Below are 26,313 nucleotides of genomic sequence, written 5' to 3' on the forward strand. Positions count from 1 at the left end.
AGAAATGAGATGAGTCTACTGTGCTGTAGATTCCCTAAATGCTTTTGTGTTCTGTTATCCTGTCTATGGAAACTGAAAAGGCTAAGGCTTTGAGTATTTCTAGTCAGTGTTGTCAAGCTCCATTTCTCCCAGTTCACAATGCTTCATGTTTTCATTATGGAATGAAGTCAAATATAATACTACTACTTGACTAGCATAATCAAGGCATATCCCATTAGCTGTTATAAAATGTATAAAATTAACCTTTTCCAGACTTCAAAGAAAGAAGTTACATTGCACAAATCCTATTATTTCCCCCTCAACTTTGTATTCATCCCTTCTCCAGTTTTATCTTGGTACAGGCTTTCAAGACACCTCAGGCCTAGATTACTATCAGAGCTTCCTCAACTGCCATCAGTCAGCCCATACAGTCTAGGCTAATTTTCTTTCAAAATTCCTTTCATATAATTCCCTTCCTCAAAAGCCTACAGTGGTTTCCTATTTCCTAACACATTACATCTAAACTCTTCTGCCTAGATTTAAGGCTGTAATCAGGCTCCATCCTTCACATCCAAGTTTATTTTGTACTATTTCTCAACAAGCAGGTCCCCTTCCCCTAGGATAACTGTGAAATTAACTTGTTCTTCCTTAGGGAAAATTTAAATAAACAAGAAAGAAAAACAAACACAAATCCCTAACAGCAAAAGTTTATTTACAATCGGAGTTAAGGACTATTTTTACTGCATGCTGAGAGACAGTAATATCCCACACTTCTAGGTTACTATCTGATAAGGAATACAAGATAATGCTGGAAGAGGCTTTGGCACACACAGCTATTGAAACAAAGTTATCAGAACACAGTATTAGAACCTTATTATCAGAACATTTACATATGACCTACTTCTATGTCAGACCAATTTCATGGAAAGTTCATCTTCTAATTTCTCACTGGCTATTTGAGTCAATAGCATTCAGGGTTAAATGTTAAGACTGGGAAGTAGGGAAGAAATACAGAAGTGGTAAGCATCACATTTCAGAGCCTACATATACGAATACAACATTAAGATTAAGAAACAGTATTTCAATAATTTCCTGAAGCAACATGTGGCAATGTTTAGCGCATGAGAAGACACTGCTTTGGTCCATCCACTCTTTCCAGTTTTTCAAAGTGTTTCCTGGCATTGCGGATGTTGATCAGAGTAGCTGCAGAAGCTGAGGGCAGGGGTGGGGGAGATAACCAACAAAATAAGTACAGGCAGCCAAAGGAATGTCTGACTAGTAAAACAAACAAACAAAAGACAGCCAAATCCCTCAACATAGTATATCACAGATAACATACAGGAATAGGAGGCCCCAAGTTAGCCAGGGTTTAGTTTTTCTGAAAAAGCAGATGTGTTTTTTAATCTAAACACAAAATTTCCAATATAAATTTTCAAAATCTTTTATTTGGGGGCTAATAGTATAAAACCCATTATCTTACATTTTAATATTAACCTAAGGTAGAAAAAGCCTGTGAATCAGATAATTTAAACTTCTGGGAACATCCTGGAAATACTACTAAACCTTTATTTCAATGGCTGAGATTTCGGCATGAAAGCACCAAATACCTCCCTTTTATGCCCGTAACACAAATATGGGAATATGATACTTAGAAATATATGACATATAAAACAGTTCAATATTTAATAGTTTAGAGCTTAAATTGACTAGTCTTTTAAAAATCTATACCATATAGGGCATTAATCATACAATTGAGCTCTCTTTTCTTGAAAATCCCTAGATCTTTTTGATTTTTGAAGTTCCCAAGAAGAATACATAATACCCTAGAGCCTAAATTATTTTTAAGCTTCAAAATATGTTTATTAAATAGAAAAAATATTTATTACTAGTACTAAGATAGTTTTTGTGGTACAACATACATGGCAAGAAATTTACCATTTTAACCATTTTTAAATGTATAGGTCAGTGGCCTTAAGTACATTCACACTGTTGTGCAACAATCCTCACTACAAAATAGATTTTCAGTATCTAATAAAGTACTACCTCTAGGGCAATTAGTTTACAGAATATGTGTCTTTGAACCTATATTGGCTAAATTTAAACTTACGAATGGAAGGATCAGACATCACAACCATTACATAAGTGTTGGATGTAAAGATATCAATGAAAGCAGCAAAGTTAGAGTTCCTGACTTCCATGCTCTGGAAAGAGGCAGCCAGCTTGCTATAGGAGAAAAGAGAAAAGAATAAAGAACATAAAATAATAGCAATATAAGAAATGCTTATCTTTTAGGTTAAACATTTTCATAGCATTATACCTCAATTTACCACTTCCTTGAGACAGTTAATCACAAACTGCACTTTGTTTTCCAAGGAAACTCTAATGCTGAATTTAACATGTTTTGGAAAGTGACTTAGAAAGACAGGACTTGATATTGACTGTGAAATGAAAGTGGGTTTAGACTTAGGTCCACGTTAAAAATCATGTTATAAAAGATTTCTCTCATATTTAAGAAGCTGTTTAAGTTGAAATTCCTCTATCACTAAGATTAACTTTAGAATTTTAGTTACATCGAAATTCAATAAATAATCCCATTTCTTTGAAAACAAACAAGGTAATTATATTTGCATGTCATTCCATATTTCTTCTTAAAAATATTAGCATTATACCTTTTATGCTAAGGAATAAAAGGAGTAAACTTATACCTATTCTATTGTCTGGGTATCAAAGTCTTTACCAGTATAAGAATTTAGATTCTTAAATATTTATTAAATTATGATGTTCAGCCATTCCATTTCCTATATTCACAATGCTAAGACTCAAGATGTATTTAATCAAAGCTGAGACAACATGATTAGACATTGCTAGACTCTATTTTGTACCATTCTTGAATCAGTACCACCCTATTTTAATTACTATAGTTTTATAAAAAATCTTGGTATTTGGTAGGGTAAATTACCCTTCTTTCTTCTTTTTCAAAACTCTCTTGAACATTTTTTATTTTTTCCCAAACAGGATCAAACATCTAAAAAGGGTACTCTGCTCAGATATTTTTCATATGCTTCTTCTGTATCACTTGAGTTTACATTAAAGGACAATGAGTTTTCATTCATCTCTGTAGGCTCCCTTAGAGTCTAGCTTTCTTTTGAATTGAAGGTACTATTCTGGATATAGAAGTGTAGTCCACTATAGTTATTTAAACCTCTCAAAAATAACAATAATTTTTTTCCAGAGAGAAATAGATCACACAAGATTTCTTACCTGCAGCTCAGCTTAAACTGCTTAATAATGTTGCTGATTTTCTCAAATCGGTGGGCATCACGCTGCTCTTTACACTGATAGTGAGAAATCACCTATGAAAAAGAATAATGCCCTTTATTTATTTCATTTTACTTTTTTGCAATTTTTATTAATTTATTTTTGTTACCGATGTTTCTCCTTTTTTCCCCCCTTAGATCTATGTAATGTAGTCATATCACCCACAGCTACTCCTCTAGGCAGGTGTCTGTCCGTCTCTTGGTCACCTGATTTTCAGGGCAGACTTGGCACCTGGCTTATTATCTGTTTTCCAGTCCCATATGCTGCCACCATCATGCATAATTTCAACATCCTTATGGATGACCTATCCAGTACCGTTTGGTTATAATTTTATTAGATCATTTAAGTATTATCTATTTTGGTTTGTTTCTGTTCCTTATCACTTACTTTAATTATTAAATATTAATCTTATTTCAATATTTCACAGGATGGTTTTAAAAAAAAACAGTACAAATCAAAAAGGAAAAATAAAAATTCTTAGCTGTCCTTGAGATACATTTAATGTATTTAATTTTACTAAAGCCTATAATCAAGGGCTTTTGGTATTTTATTCAAAAATCTTTTTTATATTCTTTTTTATTTTTATTTTTATTTAATTATGTTTGTTACAAATGTTTCTCCTTTTTCCCCTACTGGTAACCCCCTCCCCAACCCTTCTCACCCTGTCCTCAACTTTGTCGTCCATGTCCACTGTTCATGCATACATGCATATAAGTTCTGTGGTTTATCTCCCCCCACCTCCTCTTCTGGGTATTGTCAGTCTGTACCCCACTTCCACGTCTCTGGGACTACCGCGTTCCTCAGACTGTTATGTTCATTATATTCCACAAATAAGTGAGATCATGTGATATTTGTCTTTCTCTGCTTGGCTTGTTTCGCTTAGGATAATACTCTCCAGGTCCCTCCATGTCGTCTCTAAGGATAAGAGATCTTTCTTTCTTACAGCTGCATAGTACTCCATTGTGTATATGTACCACTGCTTTTTTATCCATTTGTCTACTGATGGACATTTGAGCTGTTTCCAGATGTTAGCTATTGTAAATAGTGCTGCTACAAACATGGGGGTACATATATTCTTTCTGATTGGTGTTTCAGGCTTCTTAGGGTATATTCCTAGAAGTGGGATCATTGGGTCAACTGGCAGTTCAATTTTTAATTTTGTAAGGCAACACTATACTGTTTTCCATAGTGGCTGCACCAGTCTGCATTCCCACCAGCAGTGTACTAGAGTCCCCTTTTCTCCACACCCTCACCAACACTTGTTGTTTGATGATTTGTTGATGGCGGCCATTCTGACAGGTGTGAGGTGATACCTCATTGTTGTTTTAATTTGCATCTCTCTGATGATTAGTGATGTAGACCATTTCTTCATATGTCTCTTGGCCATTTGTATGTCCTGTTTGGAGAGGTGTCTATTTAGTTCCTCTGCCCATTTTTTAACAAGGTTCTTTGTCTTCCTTTTGTTGAGCTCTATGAGCACTCTATGTATATTGGAAATTAACCCCTTTATATTTTAACTAAATTATTCTAACCTCTGAGCACTATTTTATAAAAGAACCTATTCAGAATGGACACACACACCAGGTAAAAATACTTTCCCTCACACTTTCAGATAGTAATCAAACCAGACAAGAATTCCCCATAGGCTGAATATACAGATGTAAAATTTTCTAGGAGGAGGCAAAACTGAGTCACTCACCACCACCATGATATAGATATTATTGTCTCCATTGTATTTTATTTATTTTTTTAATCCTCGCCCGAGGATATTTTTCCATTTTTATTCAGATAGAGTGGGAGCGACAGAGAGAAACACTGATGTGAGAGGGACACATCGAGTGGTTGCCTCCCGCACGACCCTAATCAGGGCCGGGGACAAATCGCAGCCGAGGTATGTGCCCTTGACCAGACTAGAACCCGCAACTCATTGGTCCGCAGGCCAACACTCTAACCGCTGAGCCAAACCGGCCAGGGCTATTGTCTCCATTTTAGAGAAGGGGAACCAAGCTCAAAAAGATTAAGATGTGTGTCTAAAAATCACCAAATACTGCAGAGCTCAGAAACAAATTATTTATTGTCAGCTGAGCTTAAGAGTTACATTTACTTAGCTAATCAGCAATTATTTATGCAGTGCTTTGTGACATTTCACATTAGTTTCTATTACTGTTATTTAAAAATTCTACTTATAATATTGGTTTTTGATCCCCTCTCAGGGCCATACATACAGTAGGTTCCAATATAGTTAAGTGGAAATTATAACAAAAATTAAAATACCAACATGCCTCTTTTCCCTTCTACCTCTCCATCTGAACTCTTAGCTATGTCAGTGAGTTGGCCATTACATCTGTTCCACGTTAAAGGTTTTCAACTCAGTCTTTTGGAGAAAGGAGTGGGATGCAAGTTTCCTCAAAAGGGAAATAACCCTCAATTCTTAATAACATTCAATAGGAAACAGGGATACTTCAACACAAATGAGCAATGATTTTCAGAAATAATCTATACTCTGTAGTAAGACATACCTACAAAAATCTAGGTTTTACTAACTACTAACGAGCTACAAACCAAAGGGTTTCTTCCAGGTCAGTTACTGACAATACTACTTTATAAATAAGGCTGTGCATGCTAACATAATGACAAGAGGAAAGAAGGTTCTTCCTGCAAGTAGCAACATGTTGTTCTCTATTGCTGAATAAAAGAAGGTAAGTGTGAAGTATATTTGCAGAGCAGAAAGTTCTCACCAGAAAAGTAGCTCTTTCAAATAGAAGCACTTCATCAGCCTCGATAATTTCAGCAAAATTCCTTAGGTTCATTTCTAGCTGCTGAACATTGGGAATCAGCTGATAAACAATGCTGGACCAAGCCTAACAGAACAGAAGCACAGTGTAATATTACTAACAGGTAGCCAGTCCCAGACCTTTGAAAATGAGTAAGTACACTACAACATATAGACAGAAAATTATGGTGATAATTGAGTCCAAAATACGGATAACACATATTATATAAAACAAATGAGACAGCAAAACTAATATTTGATATTAATCCTTCAGTTAGGAGTTTTTAAAAATTTCAAACACTTTTGTAAAATGCTGGAGAAACCTTTTCCCATTGATAACTAAGAATAAAAAATAACTTAATTCCATCATGTTATCTTAGGAAAAGTTGAAAACTGATCTACTATTGAGCTAAAAAGCTTCTTATCCTGTCCTTCAACAAATATTTAAATCCAACAGTATAGACTGCACTAAAAATCAGAACCTAATAATGCCATATTTAACATACATCTAAGAATCAGTTTTGTGAAAAATGTCAGAGCCACATAAACAAATGGTCCCTCCCCTCAATGGGATAACATACAAGAGAAATTAGTGGCATTATCATTCCAAAAGGCTTATTTTCAGCTGTATAAATGATTGAATTTAAAATGGTACACTATGTGTATGCCTACAACTGACTTCATCTAGAGGAGAATGATTAATGAAATGAGCTGAAATTAACCACACCCTCCCTCTATTCTCTTAAGGCTCTTTTATTTGAATTCCATTATAATACGTCCTTCAATCTCACTCTAATTTTGTAAAGTGTATAATGTTCTTCTCTCCTCTACTAGAGAGCAGGACCTGGTCTTAGTCATTTGTGTGTCCTACAGTATCAAGCATATATGTGATGAGTGCTTGTAGAATAAAACTTAATATAAGAATTTAAGTTAGCTCTATGCAACATTTACGTAAGAGATAGTAGTGCCATGTCTCTGTTCCAATTAGTTTTATTACTTAGGCATGGGGTTTCAGGTTCCAAGTTCCCAGGTCGGTGTTAATGTCACTGCTGAATTTACCTTGGAGAAGACACCAAAGCTAACCACAGCAGAGACATTGTCACTCACAGCAGTGTTGTGATTAGCCAATTGTCTTTGGTCCTGTTATATATTGCCATCCTTCACACCGCAGTTGGTTCTTATCAGTGCGTCATGTCCATCCTTATTCACGGTTACCTGTTCTATGGGAATAAGGCTTTGAGAGAAATTCGTCCCAAATTAATCTAGAACAGTATTTCCTAGACAGGTATCTCAAAAATGATCTGTTATTCGAGTGAGGCTGGGTCAACATAATATTGGGGGGAAATGAATTAGTTTTAAAAAATAAAGCAGTGGCTATTTTTAAAGTCCAATGGTTTTGTTCTTGGTAAATCAGGTTTCTGTGCTTCTAGTTGTAGATACTTGTTGGATGCCGTTGATACTGAGGCTGTAGCTACCAGTGACAGAGAAGGATGTTTTCCTACCCAGAGTCAGACTTGTCAATAGATACCAGAAGCAGTCTGAAGGAAAGGTCTGACCACAGGAGGACGCCAAGGAGCCAGTCTTTCAAATCACTGGATCAGTAGGAGAAAGGGAGGAAGCAGGATAAGGAACCTATGTGCCAATAAGGTAATTTCAGCTTTATCCATAACACAGCTATTGTTGTAACCTCTACAACTACTGCAAGCAGTGTGGTATCCATTCCAGCAATGGGAACAATCTTTCTGGTTAAAAGAATGCTAGTCTCCAATTGGCATGAAAGTGGAAGCTACCAAATTCTAGGCATCTGTCTCATTCTAAGACTGTTTTCCAATCTCTCCCTTAAATATTGTTCGCCTATTGCCATCCAAACTTAGGCAGGCAAGCATATATCCTATAGAAGTAGCTGAATAGTAGACACAGCTCCAATCAGCACTGAGACTACAACAGATCAAAATGGATGACAGCCAGTGAAACCTCAGCTGTCATAAAGATCAATCAAATTAATCATAACCAAACTGGCTAATTCAGTGTGGTTGGTAGGTATGTCAACCCCAATCTAAGATGACTAAGAGTTTAAAATCTTCTAGTTTTGATAATACCCTTCTTGCTTTTTTCATGCTCTAAAATGAGAGAATTCAGAGAAATATACACACCTTATAGAGAGTTTCATCCCAGATAGATGTCCGGAAACAAGAACATTCCAATGGTCGAGACAAACGCCTCAGATCTTCTTCTCGTTCTTTAAATATCTGAATTAAAAAGTCCAACATACTGATCAGGATATACAGCTCTCCTCTTCCTTTGCAATATCTGAGATATAATTATTTCAGCATGTTTTAAACAGAACATATTTCCTCTTTCCTCATAGGAATTTTTCAATGAGTACATTACTTTAGAAACTAGGATGGCAGAAATATTTTCAGGTCAGGTCTAAAAGTGCAAAAGCTACTAGAATTTTTCAGGCCCATGGTGGTTATGCTTAGTACTCACTAAGAACACTATGTTAAAAAATAAAATTTATTGCCCAGCTGGTGTGGCTCAATGGGTTGAGCATCGACCCATGGACTGAGAGGTCCTGGTTCAATTCTAGGTCAGGGCAATTCCCAAGTTGTGGGCTTGATCCCCAGTAGGGGGCATGCAGGAGGCAGCAGATCAATGTTTCTCTCTCACATTGATGTTTCTATCTCTCTTTCCCCCTTCATTTCTCTCTTAAAAAAATCAATGAAAACATATTTTAAAAAATAAAATGTACCATATAGAGGAGTCTTAAAAAAAAATACATCTAACATTCTAATTTACCCAATCTGGATAATTTTAAAATCACTATCCCATATCAAACTTTGTAAATCAAAATACTTTAACCTTTGTAGATATCTTTTTCTCATGCATACATATATGAACACACTCTTATATATTATTTCTGTATGGACTGTATTTATTTGGTTATATAGATATAACACCCCCACACACAAAAATCTATTCATCATATGTATCTATGTATGTGCCCACAAACATATGAAAAATATCTATTTATACAAATACACACACACACACACACAACTCTCTCTCTTTTTTTTTTTTTTTTTTTTGGTTAATCCTCACCTGAGGATCTTTTTCCATTGATTTTTAGAGAGTAGAAAGAAGGGAGGGGGAGAGAGGAAGAGAGAAGAGGAGAGAGTGAGAAAGAGAGAGAAACACAGATATGAGAGAGACACATCAATTGGTTGCCTCCCACACAACCCTGACTGGGGCCGGGGATCGAACCTGCAACCCAGGTACATTGCCCTTTGACTGGAATTGAACCTGTGATTCTTCAGTCCTTGGGCTGATGCGCTAACTGCTGAGCCAAACCAGCCAGGGCCACACACACACATATTTTCACATTTTCCATGAATGGGTGAGTGTGTAGAGGGGGCATGTATACATTTTTCTCTCTTTTTTTCTTTTTTCTCAATCCCATCTCCCCTCAAGCCTCCCAACCCACCCCTCCTCATGGTAGTTAATTTTATGTATCAACTTGGCTAGGCCACGGTACCCAGACATTTGGTCAAACACCAGTTAAGATGTTGTTGGTGAAGATTTTTTTTAGATGAGATTATTTACATCAGTAGACTTAAAGCAGATTCCCCTGCATGATGTGTGTGGGCTTTATGCAATCAGTTGAAGGCCTTAAGAGAGAATTCTGCCTCTATACTGTCTTCTGACTCAAGCTGCAACATCTACTCTTCCCTGTACCTTTAGCCTTTAGGCCTGCCCCGAAGATCGCAGACGTGCCAGTCTCCACAATTGTTATGAGTCAATTCCTTAAAATTCATCAATCAATTAATCTCTCCACATCCCTTCCCTCTGTCTGTCTAGGTATCTATCTACACACACACACATACACACTTATTATTGGTTCTGTTTCTTTAAGGAATCCTGATTAATACACAGAAACATGTATCTTACTTGAAATTGATATTTAGGGAAGCACCCTAGCCATTTTTACTTTGAAACTTCCAAGTCTGACTGAATCTTTAATGAAATTGAATATAGCTTTCTTAACTAAATTTAAAATCCCACAAAGAACATTAATGTGTCTTTGGAGATATTTATATAAGCATTTAGAAAATAATAGGTTGATCACTAAAAATCTGAATTAAAAAAATCCATAAGGAGATCATTTGTTGGAATGCTCTAGGTTTTTCTATTACAAATTGGGCCAGGAAATGAAGTGATTTTTTTAAAGGAAACAAAACAGAAAACAAACAATAGCAAGAATAACAATAACAAAATCCTCACAATCTCAATCCCCAGGCTACACGCAGTATTTTCTGCTGAACTAAAACAGAATTAAAACTTAGTAAGGGAGAAGGGAGTAAAAAGATTAGATAGTCAAAGTAGTTTTCAAAATCAATTATGCATATATGTGTAAACAAGGACATAGACAATAATGCTGGGGTGGGGCAGGATTGGGAGGAAGGTGTCAATGGGGGGAAAAAAGAAATATCTGTAACAATAATAAATAAATTTTAAAAAATACCTAGGAAATATAAAAAATAAATCAATCAAATACAAAATTCTGTCCAGTGGTTTTTGAAAACCTATAAGCTAACCTAGAAACACAAAAACACAGCCAAATACTGGAATACTGGAGGCAATCCAATAACTAGTTATGGGGAAAAAAGTATTCCTGACCACAGCTATTACCAAAAAATATTTTAGTTAAATAAAAGGTATCCTTAGACTCCTAGGCTCCAACCCAAAGAGGAATTGTATTCTTCTACATCACTGGCATATTCTAAAACTACTTTCCTCAAGTCCATCCTTGGAAATAGAGGATCTTCTCTTTCAACTTAGACTTTAAAATCCAATCCTCCTTTTTTATATTGGGCAAACTAAAGCTAGACTATATTAGCAACTTGTCAATCTTGGGGGGTGGGGGTCTCATAGCTAGCTGGGAGTTTGCCCTTTCTACTATGTCTCTGCTGGTTTAAATTTACATGTACTAACTCCCATGCTAGAAAAGAAGATACATATACCATATGAGTGCAGTGATAAGGGACTTGGTATTCCTACCACAGTGTGACTGGCACTTGAACTGGTGCATACCAGTTTCCTAAGTCAATCTAATGATAGCTGTGACCTTTCCTCACTTCATCTCTGGTGGATCTTCTAGCCTTGACAGTAACTGCCTGCTCTAAGAACAGTAAAACGGGAAGCACACATATTTTAAAACTATATAAAGGCTGTTTAGTGATATTACATGGTCAGATTCCTTACCTAAACCTGAAAATTATTAAATGAATACTATCTTTCCCTTACCATGAACAATTCATTTATGAGCATTAAAAAAAATGACAGAACTTTATTTTGAAAGCTTAGGTGGAGATTTTTTTGCCCTGAAAAAAGAATAGCACAAATGTACCTATACCTCTACAAAAGAAGTTTACAAAGCATGTCTACCGTTTGCTGTAGCACCCTTTCTGTTTCTTACCAGGTCCCGTTGATCCTCCTGTACCAGATCCATTTTGTGCACCAAGCAAAAGATTTTGGCGTCTGGAGAGTTCTGCAGAATGGCCTCCAGGCATGATTGGTAATAGTGCATGTCCTTTTCCAGTTCACGGCTCTCCACATCAAAGACATAAATCAGAACCTCCACATTTCGGAAGATGTTGTCTCGTTGGCTAGTGAAGTAATTTTCCATGAAGGTGTCCTGCCTATTAGGAAAAAAATAAGCAAGTCCTCTGTTCAGTCACTTCTACTTATGATCTATCTTATGTGAAAGAATCTTATGTCCTCAAATTAAATGGCAAATAACAGCAAATCAGTCTGGCCTCAACTTCTTACTTCTTAAGCCTTGCACCATCCTGTGCCCCTCTTCTTGTGTTCCAAACACGCTTTGACCTGCCCGTGGTTCTAGTGGCCCATGGTCTACTCACCAAGGGGCCTTTACACATGCTGTTCATTGTCTCATATGGCCCTACCTCTACATCTCATCAACTCCTACTTGTCCCTTCAGACTTCAGTTCAATCCATACTTCCTCACAAAACCATCCCTGACCTCCCTGATGGACAAATCTAGTCACCATAGCCCTTATACCAATACACTGCTCTTCTTTTTAATATTTACAAGTGTGATATTACACATTTGCATGAGCTTTTAATTAATGGCATTCACTTCCCTAAATAGAAAGTTCCATGAAGGCAAGAAACATGTCTGTTACTGTTCCCCATTGTTTCCCAGCTTTTAGCATAGACCCCGCCACAGAACAGGTGCCCGTGAATATTTACTGATGAATAACTAGTCAAATACTCTAAACTATATGAAAATGACTCCAAGATAACTTTTTAGCAGAATTCTGCTCTTCGTTCCTGAGGCTGTGTGCTGCTTCCCAAGAAGATCTCAATTATCAGAAGCCTAGCAAAAAAACCCAAAATTTTGTTATAAAAAAAATCATGAACCTAGTTTCCAGTCCTGCACTTTGCTATTATGAAATGGCTATATGACCTTAGGAGATAGATAATCTTACTGGACCACAGCTGCTTTATGTGTAAAAATGACAATAACATCTTATTGCCTAAAAGTAAAAGACTTAGACTAATCTTTACACAGATTACAGAATCGGAAGCAATGATAATGAGGAACGATTTTTTGGAGAAATCTGCTAGGGTGTTAAGTGATCCGTTAGCATTAAAGGAATCATTTTCATATGGAATATTTGGCTATTTTGTTATTTTTTCAACAAATACTCACTGAGCACCTATTCCATGGCTGGTTCTATGCTAGGAGCTAGGAAACACTGAGTTAACAATATCTATTTATTTTGTGAAGCACTGGGCTACGCACTTTTTATATATCATCTTATTTAATCATCAAAACAATTCTATGGGTTGGCACCATCATTATCCCCATTGTACAGATGAAGAAACTGTGGCTCAGAGAGTTTAAATGATCAATCCAAGATAATACAACTAACAGGTCTGAGATATAAACTCTAATGTAACTCCAGAGCCTAGGCTCCTAACCACAACACTACACACTGCTGCTTCAACACGAAGATGCAAATGGTCATAAGGTAGGGAGTAACACCAGCATATAATCACAGTGAATGTTTGTTTGTGAAGGGATATTCCAGAACTGCGTTGGCCATTAAAGAAAAGACTGTCTCCTCCTTTGACAGAGGAAGATATGTGCTCAAGTCTTATGTATACTGCTTAGACTGCTGGAGATAATTAATACATAAAAGTCAGAGATCTTTATTTAATCAAATGCCAATTCTAAAGAAATTTTGATCCAATGTATCTATTATGGATGGCAGTTACTCTAGTGCATTCTCTATGCTGACTATACTAGATGCCATGCTTACTGCCACTAGCCTCACAAACAAGTAATCAGATGGTACTTACCCACCACAGTCCCACAGGTTCAACACCAGGTTTCCCAGAAATCGAACATGGGAATGTTCTACATCAACTGGAAGATAAATATGACAAATCTAGTAATTGTACCGTGCGAGGTTAAATTCAAAATAAGCAAAGCACTAAGCCCCGGAATTTAGAAGGACCAAAGTGGAGTGAAATGCTCAAAGCCACAAGAAGGTGATTTTCAGCTTAGTAGTGTGGTTTAGTGGCAAGGTGGGCACCCAAACTACCCTGAGCTACAGAACTAGCTCTCATGTAAGTCGTTTTACTTTTTAGTAGTTTAGTGCTTAGAGCAGAAACAACCTCCAATTATAATACTAATGTTAAAATTTCAACATGTAAGACAGAGACATATACCATTTAATAGCTCTTCCCTGACCCACCTGCCCCTACCAACGCCCTCCACACACAAAAAAAATGTAAACACCAAAAAAAAAAAAAAAACAAAAAACATACAACATAACCATATTCACGCCCTCTATTGATTTCCTTATTATGGTTACTGACCCAACCATTTTCACATTGCGGGGGAGGGGGGGGTTGTTTTCTACTCCTCTGTCCACATTCAATTCATTGCTATTCCTTTGTAATCTTCTTGTTTTACAACCTGCCACTAACATTAAGGAAGATCCTTCCCTTCTCAAGCCTACACAACTACAATAGCTCCATAATTACCTTCCACCAGGAAGCCTTACCCACTTTATTTCATCCTATAGGCTATTGCCAGGTTCATCTTCTTAACACTACTTTGAACATATCACTCCCCATTCAAAAAACCTTCAATGGCTCCTATATGTCTATATGGGGACATTCAAGGTCCTTCAGAATTTGGCTTCCAATCTACCTTTACATTCCCCAATGATGCACATTAATAATGCCTTTTGCTGCAGTCCAATTTGGTTTATTCATACTCCTCCCAAATCCCACTACCTCCCCAACCCCCAACATACCTCTCATCAGGGGTCGCAAACTTGCTAATAGGGGCCAGGCCAGTAAACGTACAAGAGCCAAGTTGATCATTTATGAAGAGTAAACATTTACTCAAGGGGACGATGGAGTGGGTGGCAGTTACTCAGCTCTAGCTCATCTGCCATGCAGGAACATGGGTTCAGGATTAACAGATATTTAAATTTTTCAATAGTAGTGGGGAATCCAGATTTTTACAGAAACATTTACATGTTGGTAACTAATTCCAATTTTTTAAAAAACAGGCCAAACTAAACACATCCACAGGCCTTATCTAGCATACAGGCTGCCTGTTTGCGACCTCTGCCTTATGCTTTCCTCCCACTCCCTCTGTACTTTGCCTATTCTGTCCATATGCCTAGAAAGTCCTCCCCACCTTTCTTTCAGAGTTTGATTCATCTTTTAAGACCCAACTAAAATCCCACCTCCTCTAAAAGCCCTACCTGGCCACCCCCACTTACCGTCATCACTCCCTCTGAATTCATTCAAACATTTATTAAGCATCTACTCTCTGCCAGGCACTAAAAGTCACAAGGAAGAAAGGTAAAAATTCTTATCCTAGAAATTTCTCAAAGTCTAGCAACTATCACCATTGTTATTTATGTGATAGTCAATCAATCACACAGTGGTGTTTCTTCTATGACTATCTTGAAGCTGTTGCTTAAACTGACTGCTAACTTTTGTGTAATTTTACATTCTCATAAACTAGATTATAAGCAGCAAAACATTGTTTTTTTAAAATGGGCATTGGAGTCAAACAGTTCTCAATTCAAATACCAGCTCTACCTCTCTGTGTGACCTTGGACAAGTCACTTAACCTCTAAGTATAAGTTTCTTCTACTATTTATAAACCTGGGAGACATACTACTGACCTCACAGGATTACTGTGAGGATTAAAGGAGTTATTGTACATGAAGTGCCTGGCACGTAGTAGGTGCTCAAACTACTTCCCTTCTCCCCTTTACTTCCCCCTCCTTGGAAAAGGAATCATATCTTACATGTCCTTGTATTTCCAACAGAGTCTACGAGAGAGTAGGTGCTCAAACTGCTATTAATTTGAAGACTATGTAAACGGTCTAGTACTAAAAAAAAATGGAAAGAAGTGCTACTGAGAAAGGGAAAGACAATAACAAAAGAAGTGACAGGATTCAGTGACTGTTTAGATATGGAGCACATGGAATAAAAATCTGGTTTCTATTCCCATATCACAGATATTGTTCTCATTAAGTGACCAAATGGCCCCATTGCCAAATCTGGTGGACTTTTTAGTCCTTGTCTTACTTTCTATAGTATGACACTGTTGACTACTCTCTTCTCAAAAAATTCTCTTCTCTCGGCCTCTGATGTCACACCTACAGCCTCTCTGGCAGATCCTCCTTCACAGGCTCCTATTCTTCTTTCTGTCCCCTAAATGTTAGAGTTCTTCAGGACTCCATCTCTGGCCACCTACTCTTCTATGTATTCTTCTCTTAGGCAAGCTAATCTGCTCATATTATTTTATTTACCGTTTGGATACTGATAACTCATAAATAGGTATGTCTAATACAGACTTCTCTCCTCCCTTTCTGAATCATATATTGGACATCTTCACTTGAATAAACCACAAGTATCCCAAACTTAATGTATGCAAATATAACTCATAATCTCCCTATTCTTCCCACAAAATCTATTCCTCTCTCAGTATTCTCCATCTCAGTGAATTTAACCAGTTGCCTTAGCCAAAACCTTAGTTTCATCCTTGAGTCCACTCTTTCTCCACCATTCCCTCCAAACCTATCAGCAAGTCCTATTGACTCTACCTGTTATATATATATATATATATATATCACAAATCCATTTACTTCTCACCATTATCTATGACCACCACCCTAACCCAAGTTAAACCTCCATAACATTTACCTTGTCTTTTAAAATACTTTCCTAATTTGCTAACTTGTTTCTACCCTTTGTCTCCCCTCTAATCTATCCTCCATATTATAGATATAATGGTCTCTCCAAAATGTAGATTTTATTCCAGTTTTCTTTAAAAAGAAAAACCATATCTTGTATGTGTATATCTCTGTATATGTACGATTGTATAGACCTAGGGAAAAAAGGCTCAAGAATAAGGAAAGGAATAGACTTTCTACACTTCTATGATATTTGAATTTTTTACAAGTATTATACTCTTGTCATTAAAGTTGAAAAATAACAATAATAAAATATGACTGTGTTATTTTTCTGTTTAAAATTCTCTAGGGGCTGCCCTCTACTCTCAGTTCAAACTACCTGACATGGCTTATAAGGCACTTTATGATCTAACCCCAACTTTTTGCCTCCCTCTTTAGTTGCATGTCTCCTTTATGGCCCTCTGGCTCTCCTAGTAGTCCTGTCCTGCTGTGATAAGAGCAACTGCAAAGACCAAGAACAGAGCTTTGGGAAATCACATACACTTATGAGGCAGAAAGAAGAAAATATTCTTTAAAAAAGAGGGAGGGAGGGTTAAAGATTAAGGAAGAAAACCAGGGTAATAAAGCATTAAATAAAAGCCAAGGGAACAGAATTTTGAGAAGGTAGGAAATCTCAGAGCCGTCAACAGTGTTTTAGAATAAAATACTTCATAACCATAATTTATTAACAAATTTACTCTCCCAACGAACACATTTAACACCCCCCTAATAAAGTAATTATAATACCATTCTGTATCCTTGCTTCAAATTTCAAAACAAAGTAGGCTCTAAGTTTAACAACATAAAACTGGACTTTTTTCATCAATGACAATCTAGAAAACACTAAACATTAAAGGTAATGTAATATTTTGAAGTACTCTTTTACTACTTTTAAAGAAAAAAATTAAAAAACTGTACAAAAAGGAATAACAAGCAAAAATCAATGTATTTTTAATGAGACTGTAAGTTAAACAGTAGAACCCAGACCTTTCTTCAACAATGACAAACTAGCTAATGATACACTAAAGCATTAAGGCCAATACAATATTTTAAAATAAACTTTTACTACCTTTAAGGAAATACAGTAGCTGCTAACAAAGTATTATCCATAAAGGTCCCCCTTGAGATATCCTTAAGGGCAAGAGCTCTGTCCCATTCACAGCACCTGGCACACAGGAAGCTCCAGAAAAACACGTGTCGAATAAATGGCCTGCTTTAATGTATATGGAGTCATATAATTTACAACATACTGTTCATAACTTTTCAATGCTACTGCTAGATTATTTCAAATCTATTTTAAGTAGCTTGAATAGTTCTGAAATTTAAATTGCAAGACTATTTACTAGGCTTAGGGTAGTACATAATATTAATTGGACTACAAAAAAAAAGGTGCTTCAATAAAATGTGCAGAATTTAAAACACAAAGAGAAAGAAGTCTTCTAGGAACTGTGGCTGTAGAATAATAAATAGAGCAGGAGCATAGATTGCCATTCCAGTTCTAATGCTTACAAGTTGAGTGAGTTTAACTTCTAGGTCATACTTTTTTCATCTATTAAAATGAAGTTAATATAAGAACTAAAGTAAGTAAAATTACATACAATAAATATTAGCTTCCTCTAATCTAAAACTGTATGATTATTGGGTTCAGATATTTAACTTGGAAGAAGAGGGAAAAATTAAAATTTAGCAAATCAAGACAGGGAAATAATTGGACAGGTACTTTCCAGAAGGAAGTCTCTTGAGGCATGACAGGCCAAAGGACCCTGTGTCTTGACCAAACTTTTTTATGAACTACTTATTTATTTATGTTTTAATCCTCACCTGAGGACACTTTTTGCATTCATAGAGAGGGAGAGAAGGAGAAAGAGAAAGAGAGAGAGAAACATCAATGTGAGAGAGACACATCAAGTGGTCACCACCCACACAACCCCAACTGGAGCTGGGGACAAACTGCAACCAAGGTACATGCCCTTAGTGGGAACCGAACCCGGGTCTCTCCAGACCACGAGCCGACGCTCCAACCACTGAGCCAAACCGGCCAGGGCTTGATGAACTACTTAGATGAAAGCTAGAGGAAATGCTTATCCAATGTACAAACTGTAATGAAGGCTAGGAAGAATAGCTAATATGTCGGACGAGAGAATAAGTACCTAAAATAAAAACAGGATCCAACTTCTTTCCTACTGATAAGAAAACTGAGGCCCAGTGAGATAGTGACTTGTCCTGGACTTCACAGTTAACAAACACTGGGTTCAGAAACATGTCATGGGCTAAAACAAACAAAACTGAGTAATTTAATAGAGATAAGCATTTATTCTTAGGTTCAAAATATTAACTGCACAAGAATCAGGAGAATATGTGTTTTAATAATAATATATATATATATTAAAAGAAATTGGGTGTTTTAGTATAACTCAGTGTAATGAAAGTCACTCCACAAAGAGAGAGCTACACTGTGCTGCTCAGAACAAGATAATGTAATAGTCCTACTCCGCCCTGACATTCAAGTCTCAGCACATTTAAGAAAAATGTAGCCCTGACCAATGTGGCTCGGCGGTTAGAGCATAGGCCCAAGGAGCAAAGAGTTACAGGTTTAATTCCAGTCAAGGGCACATACCTTGGTTGCAGTTCAATTCCCTGCCCTGGTTGAGGTCATGCAGGAGACAACCAATTGATGTGTCTCTCTCGCATCAATGTTTCTCTCTCTTTCTCTCTCCCTCCCTCTTTTCCTCCCTCCCACTCTTCCTGAAAATCAATGGAAAAATATCTTCGAGTGAGGATTAAAAAAGAAAAATGTAGACGTGTTCAAATAAGTCCTTAAAAATTCTAAATGATGTCAAATGAGGAACAGATGGAAGAACTAGAGATGTTTAATGTAAGAAAGATAAGACTTGGATGGTAAGAGATGGCTAGGATAGACTGAGACATTAATCATACTCAAATATTTGTAGAGGCCCAAGAGAGTGGAAAGGGGACCAGCTAACAAAAATAAAGGAAAATAGACTTGGGGCTGTAACTAAGAAATAGCTTTCTAACCATTAGAGCTGCTCCAGTTGAGAGTCTAGACTAGTCTCCCAGTACTGTACTTTAAAACAGAAATGGTTTCCTTCTCCTTTGTATCCCAGCATCTGGAACATAAGGTGTTTTTAAAATGTTTGTTGTTCTTGAAACCAGAGTGCCATACCTTATGAAACAGTGGGAGACTTGTCCCTGAAAGTGTTCGGGATACTTGAAACCCAGATCAGGAAATCTTTAAAAGCCAGATAAGGGCAATGGTTCCATCACCTAGAGGCCAAGGACAAAAGCAGAATCCAGAAATGCTTGGATGCTGCAAAATGAAATGGCACTTTAGCCTAGAAACAAAACGGGTCTCTCAGGAGCATGGATCCACTGGCAGCCCAGTTAGCCTATACTAAGAAGCCAGATTTAACATTCAAACCATAAAGGGCAAATGAAACATTTCTCAAGTCAAAGCTGGAACTCCAATGAGAACATCAATGTGTATCCAGGAAAAGAAGCAGCAGAGTACAGATTAGGTTAACCTCCCTCTCACAACTCCCTGTCCCCAGCAATTTATCTTTTAATGAAGACTAGGACTAACTACTGCTTTTAAAAATCTTAGGCGATTTTATTGTCATGCTTGTTAATACCTACCAATTAATTTCCTTTTATATAACAAGTTAAAAACAAACACCCCCCCCCAAAACAAACAAACAAACAAAAGGGTCCCTATGCTTATTTAAGAAAGAGCAGGATAAAAAAGAACTTGGGCAAGGGCATCCCACTTGGTAAGCAACCTAGAAAAGAAAGAACCACCCAAAGAGAGCAAGCAGTAGTAACCAGAATTAGGCCACACCTCTGAGAAGAAATGAAAAAAGGGAAAACATGCTGCAAACAAATCTTTCAACCTCTGCATCCCCAAGTTACTGCAACCAAGTGTGTTATGCAGATCATTAATAGTTAAGATCACCTGATTTTACAATAAGATAAAACATCTTACTTGTTGCACCAAGTCGACGTGTGTCTCTGGCAATGTAATTTGCAAAGATAATAGATCTCATGCTGGTCTTACCAGACCCACTTTTACCCATCAATAGCACCTAAGAACAAAGTGGGAAAAAAGAATGAAAAGAAATTAGCAATCTAAAGCAAATCAAGTCTAAAGGGAACTATTTCTCTCCTGTATTTAATGTTTTAATGAAATGACAGTACCAACAACCTGGTGCAGATACTGATAACTAATTTCTCCAAGAACAATAAAGGCAGAGATACCTAGAATTCCAGAGTCCAGGTGCTTAGATGTCATGAGTCACACATCTTCTTCGCAATAGAACTGCAGTGAATTTATTATGCTATTAGTATACACTATCATATATTCAAAAACATGTTAGAGACCTACCAACTTGAGAGGAAACTGAACCCTGATCTCCCGTAATCTAATGTTTTATGTACTGAACTACAGGGCAGATTTTAGTATAGCTGAAAGTTTTTCCTCCTGCTCAAGGTCAACCTTTCCATCTCTGCTACTGATCTTACCCTTTCCCCTTACTTCTATGATTTTGTTCCATTAATTACTCTGTTTCTTTTTCTTTTCAAAAGTGTCCCATGGCCTACAGAATCAAGTTCTTAAACTGTATATAACACCCTTCTTGATCTGGCTTATTTACTTCTCAGCCTTCATCTTCTGACCCTCCTGGTCTGGGACTTTTATTGTCCAGCCATACCGCTTGTAGTTCCTTTGATTGCTCCCAGATCTCTAGGGACCCCTGCTCTATGTCTCTGTTTCACGTGGCATTCTCTACCAGTAACTTTCCATTCCCTTTCTTTCTTCAGCTAAGCTCCACTCATACTTCAAAACTTGGTTCAGTAATCATCTCCTCAAAAAGCTTCTCTGACCCCAATGCCCTAGGTTGGCTTAGGTATGTCTCACCTCTGCCCTTCCATGACACTCTTATAGCACTGCAAAGACCATATGCATTGCTGTTATCCATTTTTTTGGGGGGGGTTGAGCTCCTGAAAGGCAGAGAGAATCCCCTTTGTATCTCCAGTGTCTAACACATAACAGATGCTCAAAATATGTTCATCAAATGAATGAACAAGCTATCAAAACAAAGGTATAACACAAGCAAGTTATTAACAATGAGAATTATCCAATGGAAAGGTTGGCTTTATGATGATGAATAGCCTTCCTGTCAATGTCAGCATAATGAAGACAGAAAAACACCTGTTAAAGATGTTATAAATTCTTGCACTAGGAGGGAACTGGATAAAGTGAATTCTAAGTCTTTTCAAATTACGTTGTTCCAATTACCTTGCTTTTCAAATGAAGGGTGGTGGTGGTACATGCTCTATCTTAAATCCTAAAATAATGTATAACATTTTCTAATTATAAATATAGGGAGTATTAATAATGAAAGTTTACTGCATTCAAACTCAATTTAATCTAGTTGTAGTTACATAACTTTATCACACTAAGGAAATGTTACTGATGAGCCAGAGTAAAGTTGTTACAAAAAATGTTTTGTTTTTATTCTTATTCATGTATAAATTTCTGGTATTTTTACACATCCTTGTTGATAGCAACTTTAGACAGGCTCATTAAGAACATTCCCTTAGCAAACTGGAGTGTTTTATATAGGTGATTTTAAGCCTAAATATAATACATTTCTTTTTTTTTTTTTAAGAAATATTACCTTAATTGTTTATGAAAGATTTACCAAGACTGTGTTAGGTACTGATCTAAGTACTCTACATGTATTCGCTCATTTAAACTTCCTCACAACCCTATGAAATGGTTAATATTATCACCATTTTACAAATGAAGAACATAAAAGCCCAAGAGGTTCAGAAATCTGCTTCGGAGCTGTGCTCTTAAGGATTCTGCCTAAACCCCAAGGTGGGTACCATAGAGCACAAGGTAAAGAGCATTCAATTCTACCCGGGGAACTCATACAAGACCCTACAGTAGTAACATTTGAGTTGGGTTCAATATAAATGTGCAGTCAGAGGCCTGTGTACTGTTGTGTGTATGGCTTGCACAAAATGCAAATTAATTTGTAAATGTGGAGAAAAACAAATTATATATGGCTATGATAAGCTGAACAGGTGTGGCAGATGGTTTAGTGAGAAATAAATTTTTAAAGAGCATTCTATGTCATGAAGTCATTTGGATTTTATTCTACGGGCTTTGGGAAGTTACAAAAGATTAAGTATGTGAATGATCGAGTTAGATTTATGTATTAGAAAAATTAAATCAAGTAACAAAGAAAGGGACAAGAGTCAGGAAAAATACCTAGAAAGTTTCTGTAACAGTCCAGGAAAAATGGTATATATCTATATCTATATCTATATATCTATATATCTATACACACAACCACAAATACATTTTCTGAATAGTAACTTCTTACCTTTACCTTCATGTTTTTGATGTACCTAACGCATCTTACCTTTTTCTTCATAGCTGTATTTGGCAGTGCCCACCTGCAGGTATAAACCAAAAGACAGTTTCCATAATCCAATTGCCTTAGAAATTGGAATTAAATACAAATAAAATACAGAGATGCAAAAGAATATATTTAGCACAACAGCTGAGTGCAGCTGTGTGGGACTTCAGTTGAGTAGAGGCCCTGGCCCTCATTTTCTTAAATTATAAAACTAGGTTTATGCTCCCTATCCCCTAATTACATGCTCAGGAGTTAGCTCCTAGTTACATTTATTTAGGAATATAAATGAGCCATTAAAATTCAAGATTCAATTTTTCATAATCTTAAAAAATCTTTTTATCAAAGTAACATATAAAAGTGCTTTAACAAACCAAACAATGTTGTCATATTTAAATGTCCTCTGTTTTTTAAGCCAGCTTCCTATTTTAAAAATCTGGGGGCATCTTCAGCCCCTCAGCTGTCCTTCCAAGTCATATTTCCACTCATTACAGGCACAAAGCATATAAAATATAAGATTCAGTTTTAGATACAAATTGACACAGAAAGCACTCTCAAGCTACTGATCTCTGCCCAGGAAATACCAACCCTGTTTTTATTTTTTGTGTCCTCCATATGATGATGCCAAATCTCCTTTATTGATAATTCAAAGCAATTCTGAACTGTCACCTCATTTAGAACACACCTCCTAGGGCTGGTATTAGGCCTGTCCTTTTCTGTCTCAAGGGTTGTTTTGGCCCGGTTACCAACCAGTCATCTTTACAGTTTACCTGTCGCCAAAAGCATGATATCAATCAACCTCACTGGTAAATAGAAGGAAGTTATCGTGGGTGGGGTGTTCTAATTCACAAAACTCTCTTCAGTTAGAAGCCCCACCCACACCCACACCCCCTTTCAAGTTTGGCATAATATCCTTCACCCACCCAAGCGATCCTTCCGGTTCCCCTATAGGAGGATCCATTCTCGGCCCCAGATTCTCTTTCTCCATCTTTTTCTCAGAGTCAGATTCTTCCATTGTGCAACAAGTCCTTGCCAGTCCCTTCTAAAGCTGCAGTACTTTTTCTTTCTTTTTTTTCCTTGTTCACCCCCTCAGCCGCCTATTCTCAACGCCTGCGGCCCTTAGGCCCGCTCTATTCTTGCCTTCGCCTTTGTCCACTGGGGGGCTGCTTTCCCCACGGTTACCTTTACCACCTCCAACTTGGCCTCGAGGCAGGGCCGAGCTGGCCGGCTCAATGGCTAAGTGATTCGGTGGTGCAAAGGACGAAATGCAGGGTGGGAGGGTGAGAGGAAAAAGGGGGGGGTGGTCTCGATCTGGGGCCTCACGCCCCAAGGTCTCGAAACCCAAAGGTGACTTCACCCGCAAAGAGGTGGGGACGGCGAAGGCAGAGGTGGCAGAAAGAGCAGACCCGTGTAGGCACTAAGCGATGAACGCCTCAGCCAGGTCGTTGTTCCTGAGCCGGCCCGACTGAGAGAGTCCGCCGGCGACGACGTTTACGACCTAATCGCCCGCCCTTCAGGAGCCCAGGTACCTCACCGCAGCCACCCGACTGCAGACCAGGATCACGTGGGCACCTGCCGTAAACCCAGAGTTTGTCACGTGACGGCCGCTACCAAAGGGGCGGGGGCTGGGAAGAATACCATAGAGACTGCACGGAGAAAGACAGACTGCCGCCTGTCGCTGTCACGTGGCCCTGGCTCTGTCTGTGCCGGGGTTCCGTGGGACCAGGCTGGCGCTTTCCTGGGGGGCTCACCAGGGCTCACCTGCCCAACGCGAAGATTTAAAGGCGATGGTTGTTATTTCAGTGCCTCAGAGATAGCTTTGTTTTTTCACTGCCTTTTCACCCTTAACGGTGGTGGTGGGGAAGGCCCAGTATTGTCTTTATCTTTCTGTTTTTTAAGTTTCTATCTTCCTTCTTTTATTATTAGTCCCTGTAACCGAGCTTGTCATTACGTGAGTTAATACCATTTAAACTGATTACAACTGTGTCTACCATATGGCGCTCAATAAAAGTTATTGTTGGGACCAGTGGTTCATCAGGGATTTTAGGACACACTTGTTCAAAACTGGAAGGGAAATAAATTTTCCTATACCATAGAAAAAAGTTAATAAAGTCTAAAATTGATGATGAAAGACTACTGATAGGTATATATTTAGATAATGAGACCACTAGAAAAAAATGGCCAAAAAGAGTTCAAAGAGGCCCTGGCTGGTTTGGCTCATTGGTTGGAGCCTTCAGGACCAGAGAGTCCTGGGTTCGGTTCCTCTAAGGGCATGTGCCTCAGTTGCTGTTTGTCCCTGCCACGGTTGGGGTCCTGTGGGTAGCAACCACTTTCTCACATCAATGTTTCTCTATCCCTCCCACTCTGTCTGAAGATAAATTCAAAAATGTCCTCCCGGGAGGATAAAAAATTTTTTTTTAAAGAGTTCAAAGGGGTTGCTTCTGGAGAAGGGCAAGGGATAGGAAATTAGGGTACTCTTGCCTTTCATCTTAAGCCTTTTTGTATATTTAGTGTATATAAATGTGTATATATTAAATATATTTATATAAATATATATAGTACATATAGTGAAATTATGCATATATATTTAAACCACATGTATGTATTACTTGTTAAGAAAGAAAATGAAGGAAAGGAGGGAAGGAAGGAAGGGAGGGAAGAGAAGGGAAACTAGACAAGAACATGGTGCTTTCTGCTCCCAGACTTCCCTATTTGCCATCCTAATCTATCCCTTCTCACAACTATGCCTTGAGAAAAATTCATTCTATTCTGATCAAGGGATTCCTTAGCCCTATCACTCACTAATCACCTTCCTTCTCCCCACCAGCTGCCTCCAAACCAGCTTCGGTTCTTTTCTGAGTGGTGAAAGACCCTAAGTCCCAAACGAAGAAGTCACATTAGATTGATTGCCCTCTATACAAAACAGTGAGATTAAGTGATGATTAGTGTCAAAGATAAACACAGCCTGAGTTAAAGCACTGAAAACAGATTTTATTCAATAACTATTGACAGGGAAACAGCTGAGCTCCATTCTAATTTGTGCAGAGATAATTGGGCATTTTAAAGGGACAATGAGGGAGGGGGGAGGGCTAGGAATCAGTAGAGGCAGAGAAATGAAATATTACAAAAGGTTGGTCATTGTAAATGTGATTAAACCAGCTGTATCTGCTAGCTGTCAAAGTCAGGAGTGAGCCCTGGCCAGTTTGGCTCAGCAGTTGAGCATCGGCCTGCAGACCAGAGAGTCCAGGGTTCGGTTCCGACTAGGGGCACATACCACCAAAGAGAAGAAAAAAAAAATAGGAGTGAATCTTCCCATAGATACTGATGATTACATTTTAAGGGAATGATTCTCAGGCCCTTGAGAACGACACTTCTGAATTATAAGATATACATATTCACAATTGTAAGCCCTTTTTATCAAATGCTCTAGGTCAGGGACTTGCAATCAGACTAGAACAAACAGTAAATTCTCCTTGCAGAGACAAGTATTTTAATGAAAGGTTGG

General features: G+C 37.6%; 1 protein-coding gene and 1 long non-coding RNA gene across 7 annotated transcripts in view; one reads left to right on the forward strand and one right to left on the reverse strand.

Moving 5' to 3' along the window:
- LOC118635900 overlaps positions 1 to 11,661 on the forward strand; it is a 57,547-nt gene extending 45,886 nt beyond the window's left edge. For 2 of the 4 annotated variants that reach the window (XR_004960582.1, XR_004960583.1), the window contains 2 exons: positions 7,501 to 7,717; positions 11,550 to 11,661. This is a non-coding gene — a long non-coding RNA (uncharacterized LOC118635900). Of the gene's footprint in view, positions 1 to 5,881; positions 5,997 to 7,484; positions 7,718 to 11,549 lie in introns of those variants that run through there. The other 2 variants (XR_004960581.1, XR_004960584.1) reach the window with 2 other exon arrangements.
- Positions 671 to 24,382, reverse strand: RRAGB (Ras related GTP binding B). Of its 3 annotated transcripts, XM_036270929.1 has the most exons (11): positions 23,732 to 24,350; positions 22,815 to 22,848; positions 20,369 to 20,468; positions 15,439 to 15,522; positions 13,460 to 13,526; positions 11,547 to 11,769; positions 8,224 to 8,319; positions 6,036 to 6,158; positions 3,241 to 3,332; positions 2,087 to 2,202; positions 733 to 1,191 (listed from the first exon to the last, which is right to left on the reverse strand). In XM_036270929.1, the coding sequence occupies exons 1-11, from the start codon at positions 23,821 to 23,823 to the stop codon at positions 1,094 to 1,096; spliced, it is 1,125 nt and encodes a 374-aa protein (XP_036126822.1). In that variant the 5' UTR covers positions 23,824 to 24,350; the 3' UTR covers positions 733 to 1,093. The 3 variants fall into 3 exon arrangements, with proteins under 3 accessions (XP_036126821.1, XP_036126822.1, XP_036126820.1); XM_036270928.1 differs by lacking the exon at positions 15,439 to 15,522 and having other exon boundaries at positions 671 to 1,191; positions 24,343 to 24,382; XM_036270927.1 differs by lacking the exon at positions 15,439 to 15,522.
- Positions 24,383 to 26,313: the final 1,931 nt, after the last annotated feature.

Source organism: Molossus molossus, unplaced genomic scaffold (assembly GCF_014108415.1).
Source record: "Molossus molossus isolate mMolMol1 unplaced genomic scaffold, mMolMol1.p scaffold_m16_p_2, whole genome shotgun sequence".
Taxonomy (NCBI): Eukaryota; Metazoa; Chordata; class Mammalia; order Chiroptera; family Molossidae; genus Molossus; species Molossus molossus.

Coding starts and splice junctions, on each gene's coding strand:
- RRAGB (XM_036270929.1), bottom strand. CDS start 23,823: ATGGAAGAATCTGACTCTGAGAAAAAGATGGAGAAAGAGAATCTGGGG. Junction 11,770..13,459: donor AACCTGTGGGACTGTGGTGG/GTAAGTACCATC, acceptor TTTTCCTAATAG/GCAGGACACCTTCATGGAAA. Junction 6,159..8,223: donor GGGATGAAACTCTCTATAAG/GTGTGTATATTT, acceptor CTGTTCTGTTAG/GCTTGGTCCAGCATTGTTTA.